Genomic DNA, 10,949 nt, shown 5'->3' with positions numbered 1-10,949 from the left:
TAATGTAAAAAAATGTGTATATGGATCGAGCAATTAAAATCACGTATTTAAATCTGTCAAGTGCAGGCACTTCTAATTCAGAGAAGTTATATCAAAAAGTGAAACCAATATGTGGTTTGCTTTATGAATGAGCAGTTAATAGCATGAAGGGAGAATAGCAAAGTTTATATAACTCACGAGTGTACATGTCAATTCATAGAAAAGAATCATAGATAAAGCGCTGTAACAAAATGCTATCACATACTGGTGGTTTTGTAGTGAATTGTATTTCTCTAACCCGTTTCCAATATGAAATATTGAGTCCCGTCAGAGACAGCAACATGAAAACGGGTAAGAATAAGATGGCGGTGTAACCAGAGCTCTATACAGGAGAATGTGGGTGGCCCTTAAAAGAGCCTTTGGGTTAAATGAATGTGAATTCCGTATCATCAGTTGGTAAGAAGTGTCACCGTTTAGCCTCCGAATCCATAGAGAGTGCGGCCCTGGCGCTTGAGAGCATACACCACGTCCATAGCGGTGACTGTCTTCCTCTTAGCGTGCTCGGTGTAGGTGACCGCGTCCCGGATCACATTCTCCAGGAAAACCTTGAGCACCCCACGGGTCTCTTCATAGATGAGACCGGAGATGCGCTTCACTCCTCCTCTGCGAGCCAGGCGGCGGATAGCAGGCTTGGTTATGCCTTGGATGTTGTCACGAAGAACCTTCCTGTGCCTCTTGGCGCCTCCTTTCCCGAGCCCTTTTCCTCCTTTGCCGCGACCAGTCATTCTGCAAAACGTCAAAACAAGAAGCGAATGAGGTAATTGCGGTAAAGCTGCTGCTTATATGCAGTATGAGCGGACCTGAGTGAAAACCACAGACACCCCATGTGGGGAGAAAGTGAATTGCACTGGAAGACGTTCCTTGATTTTGATTGGCTGAAAAAGTCTTTCGTCTGATTGGCTCAGTGAAAGCCGTTACTGTTTATAAAAAAAGGCCGCGTGGCAATGGGATTGGTTGGAAGTTTATCTCATTAAAACTGTGATCACATTTGCTTTGCCTAGTATTGCCCAACTCACACGAACACATTTGTGTGCCATCTATTTCATGTATTTAATTATATTGTTTCTGCATCTATATATCTGTAAATGTAATTCATTTGTAATATTTAGATGTGTATGATCAACTACATTCATCAGTATTTTTTTTTATATAAATACCCCTGTTTTATAAATTTGCTTTTATTTCTAATTTACCCTGCATGAGGTGACACGGGGAAGAAATGCAGACCGGGGAAACAAGTTCAGCAAACACAAATCCTCCAGTAGAAATGTCTGAAGTTGACAGTTACTCCACAGGGTGGCAGTGCTGCTTCGAAATTGAAGTCACGTGGGAATGAAGTTACATGAAATCACTATAAAGCCATAACACAAGTCTAAGGCTGTGCCTATAGTTATAGTGCCGCCGATGGTGACGGCGACACGACCGGTGACGTCACCCGTCGCCACCGGTGAAAGTTATGTTTTGCCGCGACGGCGCGGGATTCCGGGCATTTAATTGGTTCATGGATCGTCACGTGACACGACGGCCCCTGAAAAATCAAATTTGCCGGCTTCAAGTTTTCGCGACTGCGACGTTGCTCCGTCGCTTTGTCGCCGTTGTGTGTTGTGTGCACTATAAGCGCACGCTGCGGCGGCAATGCTTTTGTGTTTGTGCGATGTTGTGTCGCTGTCGCAGGCACTATAAGCACGGCCTAAGGGCTGTTAAATAGTGTGTGCAGCCGTGCACAAATGTATTACATTTGTGCACACACACAGATACACACACACACACACACACACACACACACACACACACATATACATACACATGCATACATACATACCCACAACACACATATACATACACATGCATACCCACAACACACATATACATACATATGCATACCCACAACACACATATACATACACATGCATACATATATACACACATACACACACACACACATATATATATATACATACACATGCATACATATATGCACACACACACACACACACACACACACACACACATATACATACATACATATATACACACATACACACATACACACATATATACATACACATGCATACATATATGCACACACACACACACACACACACACACATATACATACATACATATATACACACATATACACATATACATACATTCAGCGCTGGTAGCAGCGTAAAAGATTATTTTTCCCGTTTTCGCCGCTGTCTGTCGGCTCCCCGCTCCCTGGCGTGCGCGCGCGGCCCTTGTATAGAAGGGCTGACTCACCTAAGCCATCTATAACTGCCGTGCGCGCGCACCCCCACCAGTATAGAACGGCCCTAAGGCTGAGGACCCGCTGCGGACGGCCGCGCGCGCGGACCACAAGCCCCTTACCTCCTGCCCATCTGTCCCCGCTGCCTATATATGTGAATAGGGTGACCAGATTTTGAAAATGAAAAACCGGGACACAATTTTTTTTTTTTACATTAACAGTTTATTTATCGTATTACACTTATACTTTACTACCATTAGTCCTAGTTACGTGAGTGTGTGTCGGATGGCCTCACTAATCGAACGAAAAAAAAAGCCAGATGTGAATGACTTCTGTACCCCTTAACCAGTGTCAGGATGCCCCCTCTTCACAATTTCTAAAGCAGCAATCCCGGCTGGGATCTTACCTGATCCACAGTCCCTCAAGGTACTATACTGGAGGGGAGGTGTTCCCTACCTGTCTTCCGATGTCTCCCGCGTGAAACTTGAGTCAGATCTGGAAGAAAGCAGGGTAGGTTACTTCGGTGTAGGTATACGGCAGTTAAGATGAGGGAGAGACAGAGAGGGAGAGACAGAGAGGGAGAGACAGAGAGGGAGAGACAGAGAGGGACAGAGACAGGGAGGGACAGAGACAGGGAGGGACAGAGACAGGGAGGGACAGAGACAGGGAGGACAGAGACAGGGAGGGACAGAGACAGGGAGGGACAGAGACAGGGAGGGACAGAGACAGAGACAGGGAGGGGCAGAGACAGAGACAGGGAGGGGCAGAAACAGAGACAGGGAAGGACAGAGACAGAGACAGGGAGGGACAGAGACAGAGACAGAGAGAGAGGGGGGAGATAGAGAGGGGGAGAGAGACAGGGAGACAGGGGAGAGAGACAGGGAGAGAGAGACAGGGGGAGAGAGACAGGCAGAGAGGGAGAGAGACGGGGGAGAGGGAGAGAAACAGGGGGAGAGGGAGAGAAACAGGGGGAGAGCGAGAGAGACAGGGGGAGAGCGAGAGAGACAGGGGGAGAGCGAGAGAGACAGGGGGAGAGGGAGAGAGACAGGGGGAGAGAGACAGCGGGAGAGGGAGAGAGACAGGGGAAGAGGGAGAGAGACAGGGAGATAGGGAGGGTGAGAGGGAAAGTTATGTTTCGCCGCGACGGCGCGGGATTCCGGGCATTTAATTGGTTCAAGGACCGTCACGTGACACGACGGCCCTTGAAAAATCAAATTTGCCGGCTTCAAGTTTCCACTATAAGCGCACGCGGCGGCGGCAAAGCTTTTGTGTTTGTGCGATGTTGTGTCGCTGTCGCAGGCACTATAAGCACGGCCTAGGGGCTGTTATATAGTGTGTGCAGCCGTGCACAAATGTATTACATTGTGCACACACACAAATACACACACAAATACACACACAAATACAAACACACACACACACACACACACACACACACACACACGCATACATATATACACACAAATACACACACAAATACACACACACACACACACACACACACACACACACACACACATACATACATACATTCAGCGCCAGTAGCAGCGTAAAAAGATTATTTTTCTTCGCCGCTGTCTGTCGACTCCCCACTCCCTGGTGTGCGTTCGCACCCCCACCACTATAGAACGGCCCTAAGGCTGAGGACCCGCTGCGGACGGCCGCGCGCGCGGACCACCAGCCCCTTACCTCCTGACCATCTGTCCCCGCTGCCTCTTTCCGGCGAGGCTCACTACACGCTGTGACGCGTCAGCCGCCTGGGGAAGCAAGAGAATTGCGATCCCGAGCGGTGACGCGTCACGTGGTGCGCTGGTGAGTCTATCAGCGCCGGGTCAGGAGTGTTAGAGGCAGCTTCCCCACCTCCAAAAGGTGGGGGGAAGTGTGTGTGCACGTGTGTATGTATGTGTGTACATGTGTATGCGTGTGTATGTGTATGTGTATGTGTGTGTATATGTGTGTGTATATGTGTGTGTATATGTGTGTGTATATATGTGTGTATATATGTGTGTATATATGTGTGTATATATGTGTGTATATATGTGTGTATATATGTGTGTATATATGTGTGTATATATGTGTATATATTTGTATATATGTGTATACATAAATATGGTGTGTGTGTGTGTGTGGGGACGGACCGACTGGGGAGGGGTAAGGGGGAGGGGGAGGAGGAGGAGGGGGAGGAGGGTCAGCACGGAGAGCCCTCCGCTCAAACCACACCCCCCCCTCCCGCTCAAGCTCCCGCTCCCTACAGCCCGCAGGTTCAATTGCCTCTCAGCGCGCAGTTGCACGCATTTATCCCTAACCACTTTGCTGTATGGTGTGTGTGTTGTGTTGTGTTTTGAACCCTTGTAGAGGTGTAATGGGTAAACAAAATGTATATAATTACTCACTGATAAAATATAGAATACATTTTTAATAGGGATAGATTTTAATAAAATTACTTGTACTTTATAAAACATTAATGTAAATTAATCTGTGCGATCATATCTGTGTTAAATAAATGTTACGCTGTGCTCACCACGGACAAGGAGGGTCCCCGAAACTGAGGTGAGATGGGTAACAAACTGCACCCACAGCTACGGGGACATGCCTGGAAAGTGGAAAATAGGCATCTGGAACCGTCTGGGAGTATAAGATAAAGTAAGATACTCGCCAGACGAGAAGGGAGGTTCCAGAAGATAGGTGGTACCGAGAGCCTGGGGTCCAGAGCCGGGAGGTAGGTCGGAATCCGCAAACCGAGGTGAAGGGGTCGGGGAGTCCAGGAGGTCAGGATACAAACCAAGGGTAGAAGACCAGAGCGGATCCACAGCCAGGCCGGTTCGATACGCAAGGGATCACTAAGGAGACAAAGAGACAGGAACTGAGGCAGGCACGATCGTGGTTAACACAGGTCATACAAAGCTATGCTCAGCCAAAGAATGAATGGCTGAGCAAGGTATAAGTAGGTGGAAGGACCAATAGGGAGAGGGGGTGTAACGAGGGAGCGGTCCCAGGAAAGATAGGGATTGGTAGGAAGAAACTCACCACAGCTGTGCTAGATGTGCAGCTTGTGAGCGGTGCACACACATCAGGCATGTGCGCCGCGCGGGAGAGGCGTGCGCGGCCTCAGCTGGGGGCGGGAACTCCCCCTGAGGGAGGACATAAAAGTCCTCTGCCGTGCGCGCGTATGCGCGAGATCAGAAGCCGCCGCGGGAAGCGGAGGAGAAGGGAGATCCCGCCCGCGGTGGCGAGAAGGCAGAGCTGGAGTGGGGGTGAGAAAAGTCACGGGGGGAGCCCCTTTATAGAGAGGTGTTCCCGCGGACCTTAAAGTACCCCCCCCCCCCTTGAGAAGCGGCCTTAGGACGACTCCAATATGGCTTTTGGGGAAATTTGGAGTTAAAGTGTCTCAGCAGTCTGGGGGCATGTATTTGATGGTAGGGTACCCAAGATCTTTCCTCTGGGCCAAAGCCCTTCCAGCGAAGCAGGTATTGTACCGAAACCCTTGTCCTCCTGGAATCCACAATAGACTGGATTTCGAACTCTTCCTGCCCCTGAACTATGACTGGTCTAGGGTCAATTGGTGTCTGTCTCTGAAGCCAAGTGAAGGGAACACCGGTCTAACTGGTAGTCGCACAGTCCCCTACATCAGCGCTGATCTTGGTTATATCAGCACTGATGTGTTCGAGGACTTGCCTGTCTTGCCTGTCTCAGAAGTGATTAAACCATTGGCCCCTCTACCAGTTAGACCGGTGTTCCCTTCACTTGGCTTCAGAGACAGACCAGCTGTTTATTGAGAGGGTGGGGGTGGTGCGTCTATGGGTTTTACTGTTCAACCACAGCATTAACCACCTCTATACCCCACTCAGTCACAAGCTGAGTATTTTGGCAATTCTATTTTGCCTTAACCCACTATATGCTGAGCAGTACCACAGGGGGTCACAGCTAACAACATCATTACTCACAGAGTAGTGTGAACCCTCCTGTACTACTGCAGACACTGTGGAGGTTGCCTCCATGCCATCATTTACCCTCTGTGTGCAACACTTTACTACGCTCACTTAAGGGTAAACTGTCCATATGTGCTAAGTGTCTGCATTTTGCTCTCACTATAACGTATACTGGGCGGCAACAGCAGAAATTATTGACATTAGTTTAGGTGTACCTTGGTTAACAACACCTGTATAACACCACTGTTTCCACTGCTACTTACAGGTGTTTCCACCCTATAGACTATCTGCAGTTTAGGTGTTTAGATGACCTTATCTAACGCTCCAGTTTTGACATGCTATTCTGTATCCTACTATCCAATGTGTTAATAAGTGTGCACCTATTATCAACAGTGTGGGCCACACGGGTTTTCATCATAGACCTGGCTCTGATAGCACTGATGAATGGATTTAGTCACCAGTGCATATCTTAATCAGGGACAGACATTATATAGGTCTAACTTAGCTCGCATTTCGTCACACAGTATTACTGTACTTATCCACAGTGTATCAATTGAGTGTGTAGCACACGCCTGGATACACTTATATGGAAAGTGTCTTTGAGTGGGCTCTCACAGGCTCCTCTTGCCTATATCATTAGGTAGCTACTATCAGTAGCGTTTGATCCCCAACATTCATTAGGGATCTTATTATATCCACCCACATACTTGCAGGTGGGTTATTAAGGATAGAGTCACGTGCTGTTTAATACTATTTAATTACGTTTTAACACCCTATTTTTTACTCATGGTTATAAATAAAGCATATTTTTAAATTTACAACATTACAATCCTTGTGACTGAGTGCTGAAAGACTGGGTCCTTTTTCTTTCATATGATATAATCACGTCTCCATCCAGTCAGCACCTCACTGTGGTCTAACACTAGCTGTGCGGGTTTTCTTTGCGTGTAGCGAAATATGGAAGAGAGAAGAATCTGCCGTAATTTGACGACCAGGCGTATCGAATACTTGCCTGAATTCTCGAAGAAAGCGAGAATAGTCATGCGTCATGGTAGGCTCCCGCTCCCAGATGGGGGATGCCCAGGCTAGGGCCTTTCCGTTCAAGAGAGACATAATATAGGTCACCTTTGAACGAGCAGTGGGGAAGCGCAAAGGAGATAATTCAAATTGCATCTCGCACTGATTAAGAAACCCTCTTCACTTGTGGGGATCCCCTGCATAGCGGTTGGGAGCCGGGAGATGAGGATTCACAGCCACGGGAAGAACCGGGGAGGGAAACGCCACAGTTGCCATGGCAGAGGAGCCTGGGGAAGGCTGCAATGAGGAGAGTCTAGAGAGCTCCTGTGTCATGGAGGCAAGCTGCGCCTCTAGCTGGAGAAGTCGCTGCATGGGGCTTGGTTGCTCAACCTCTTCGGGGTCCATGTCTGTGGGGCTGAGCATAATGTTACGCTGAGCTCACCACGGACAAGGAGGGACCCAGAAACTGAGGTGAGATGGGTAACAAACTGCACCCACAGCTACGGACACACACCTGGAAAGTGGAAAATAGTCGTCTGGAACCGTCTGGGAGTATAAGATAAAGTAAGATACTCGCCAGACGAGAAGGGAGGTTCCAGAAGATAGGTGGTACCGAGAGCCTGGGGTCCAGAGCCGGGAGGTAGGTCGGAATCCGCAAACCGAGGTGAAGGGGTCGGGGAGTCCAGGAGGTCAGGATACAAACAAAGGGTAGAAGACCAGAGCGGATCCACAGCCAGGCCGGTTCAGTACGCAAGGGATCACTAAGGAGACAAAGAGACAGGAACTGAGGCAGGCACGATCGTGGTTAACACAGGTCATACAAAGCTATGCTCAGCCAAAGAATGAATGGCTGAGCAAGGTATAAGTAGGAGGAAGGACCAATAGGGAGAGGGGGAGTAACGAGGGAGCAGTCCCAGGAAAGATAGAGATTGGTAGGGAGAAACTCACCACAGCTGTGCTAGATGTGCAGCTTGTGAGCGGTGCACGCGCATCAGGCATGTGCACCGCGTGGGAGAGGCGTGCGCGGCCTCAGCTGGGGGCGGGAACTCCCCCTGAGGGAGGACGTAAAAGTCCTCTGCCGTGCGCGCGCACGCTCGAGATCAGTAGCTGCTGCAGGAAGCGGAGGAGAAGGGAGATCCCGCCCGCAGCGGCGAGAAGGCAGAGCTGGAGCGGGGTGAGTAAAGTCACGGGGGGAGCCCCTTTAGAGAGAGTTTCCCCCGGACCTTACAATAAATAAACAAGAAACATTAACATAAACTATAAGCAATGGTGTATCTCTTAATATGGGGAACCAAGGGGGCCGGGGACCAAGGGGGAAGTCCAGAGGGGACCTGGACTATATGTGTTATTTGTATTACTGTATTTCCTCTTGTGTAAGCTGCCAGTGATTGTAAGACGCACCATAGATTTGACACTTACAATCAAGGAACATTACTTCTCACTTACCAGGTTTCAGGAGAGGTCCCAGGTCAGCGGAGGATGAAGCGGGCGGCCTTGACAGGACAGGTCCCACATCTGCAGAGGATTGAAGTAAAGACTGGGGGTGGGCGGGCGGCAGCGGTAGGTGAAGACCATCACGGCATGATAAAATGTTTGTGTTGATGTGTAGTTACCACATCCCTATCCCCACTTTATACAGTTTTCCACTTCCAGACATCAGTGATTAGATCTTTTCTGGAAGGGTTACACAAAGAAAAAAACCTATACATTGGGCACAATAAGCCTGGCAGAGGTGGCCATTGCACACGGTATTGGGGTAGTCAGCCGTGCTTTGCTTTCACTCTCACTGGGGAGCCGTGCTTTGCTTTCACTCTCACTGGGGAGCTGCGAGCTTCAGATCTATATCACCCTGCTCCACTAAGCCTTCTCCCATTGCTACTGCCAGGGCGTTGGGCAGAGCCTGGCCTGCTACACTGAGCTTCCCTGCCTTGCTTCTCCAAGGACATCAGGCAGGATCCGGCTCTCCAGAACTACCAGCGATGGGCTACAGAAAGTGAATGCCGCCGTCCCACTGAACAACCTTGTGCTGAAAGGGCTTACCTAGCCCCGCTGGTGGTCTAAGGGGAGCCTTCGCACTGTCACCTGGCTTGCCTACTTTCTAGCAGACATCCCAGGCACGGCCGAATGCCGATATCTCCTGTGATGACTTTAGGACAAATAGAACATATATTTTTAATAAAGTGCCTTTCTGGCTGCAGTTTTAAATGTACAGGCAGGATGAGGTTTTTTCTACTTGCCTTTGTAATGCAACCAGTAACCACATGTTTTACACCGATGAGCTGGGGGCACTTCCTTCTGCAAACTTCAGAGACCCCCTTTTAGGGAAATGGCTATGGGTCTCGGGAAGTGTTGCGGATGAAAGCCCCAGAGCCGCAAAGTGTGAATTAGCCGGGATGCTCGCTGACCAGGAGATCCTGTTAGTCAGCTGGGCTAGTTCACACCTTGGGTCCAACTCCTAGCCTGGGAGAAGCCAGGTAAAAAGGGGAGTACCCATATGGTAAGCAGCCCAGGTGTCAGAGTTGCACAGGCGCTGTATCAACTGGATATCCCTGTAGTGCCCACTCTGCAAACTGGGGGCAAGATGGAGATTGGTGGGATGGAGGTTCCCACGAAGGTGATTGGGCGGGTATGTTATAGATATGCTAGCCGACCCTATATACATGCTCCCTAAGCTATCCCCGTTGTCTTTCGTTTCCCTTTTACAATGTGAACAAATTTCCACTTTGCTTCTACAAGCGGATAAGAGCAGCAGCAACGATTCCCTAACGCAACAAGTTAATTACATCAGAACCAAGGACATAACTCTTCTTCAGGATTCCGTTAGTGCTGGGGGTTATCTAACGAACCCCAATGGACCAGAAAGAACTTTGCAATTCTCACAGTCTTATTGGGCTGGCAATTTACGCCCCTTGCAAAAGGACAGCATTTTAAAAGACAATATTTTGGTGCTTTGTTTTACTTCTGGACATTCTATCCCATGCTCTTCCTCAGTAAGTGTTTTGTCAAGTATATTCTAAGGTTGTCGTGTGTCTGTCTATTAAGGAAATAAATGTCAGTTTATTTTGCTCAACTTGTGTGCTCAATCTATTTCCCTAAAATATAAAATTGTTGATACGTTCCGTCCATCGTGACCGTGGCCACACGGCCACAGTTGGAATAGCGTTTCCTTTCCCTTACTCCAGTGCTGGCGGTCAAAAGACCTAAGGTAGCTGACCCTCCCCAGGCCACCAAACTAGGGGGGAAGAAGTAAAAAACCTGGGGTGTTGAAGTAGAGCCGATGGAGGTTGCCCACGAGGGCCAGTGCTCCTTGTGTAACTGGCTGGGCCACCTGCGTGTTAACTGCCCAAACTATCCCTATCCAGTGTAACAGGGTATGTCCCATAATACCTCTCTTTCCCACATAGTGTATCTATTATGCAAGTCCCTATTATGTTCAGAGCAGTAACAGGTTAATCTATGAGCCAGTGACCCCCCAGTGAAGGAAGTAAGGTGGTGACTCATGGCCTGTGTAAGCCTATCCAAGATGGGTACAGTCCATGAGCCCGCCCCTTGCAGAGACTTCCAAATGGGAATATCTGTAACCCGTAGCTCACTACAAATGAGGCGTGACCGTGGGGCTGAGGTAGGGATTTGTATAGAATGCCAACCACACCCACGAAGGCACATCTAGAGTATAGGACAGTCGTACAGGCCGGATCAGGGTAACAGAAGAC

General features: G+C 49.0%; 1 protein-coding gene across 1 annotated transcript; it reads right to left on the bottom strand.

The window, feature by feature from the left end:
- Positions 1–380: 380 nt before the first annotated feature.
- LOC142475829 (histone H4) lies at positions 381–780 on the bottom strand. The gene has a single exon (XM_075581555.1). The coding sequence runs from the start codon at positions 762–764 to the stop codon at positions 453–455; it is 312 nt and encodes a 103-aa protein (XP_075437670.1). The 5' UTR covers positions 765–780; the 3' UTR covers positions 381–452.
- Between the last annotated feature and the right edge of the window lie 10,169 nt (positions 781–10,949).

Source organism: Ascaphus truei, unplaced genomic scaffold (assembly GCF_040206685.1).
Source record: "Ascaphus truei isolate aAscTru1 unplaced genomic scaffold, aAscTru1.hap1 HAP1_SCAFFOLD_1407, whole genome shotgun sequence".
Lineage (NCBI taxonomy): Eukaryota > Metazoa > Chordata > Amphibia > Anura > Ascaphidae > Ascaphus > Ascaphus truei.
The sequence above is the reverse complement of the archived record's forward strand: the minus strand, read 5'-3'. Positions and strand labels throughout refer to the sequence as shown.

Excerpts from the sequence above, each read along its gene's own strand:
- LOC142475829 (XM_075581555.1), bottom strand. The coding sequence starts at position 764 with ATGACTGGTCGCGGCAAAGGAGGAAAAGGGCTCGGGAAAGGAGGCGCC.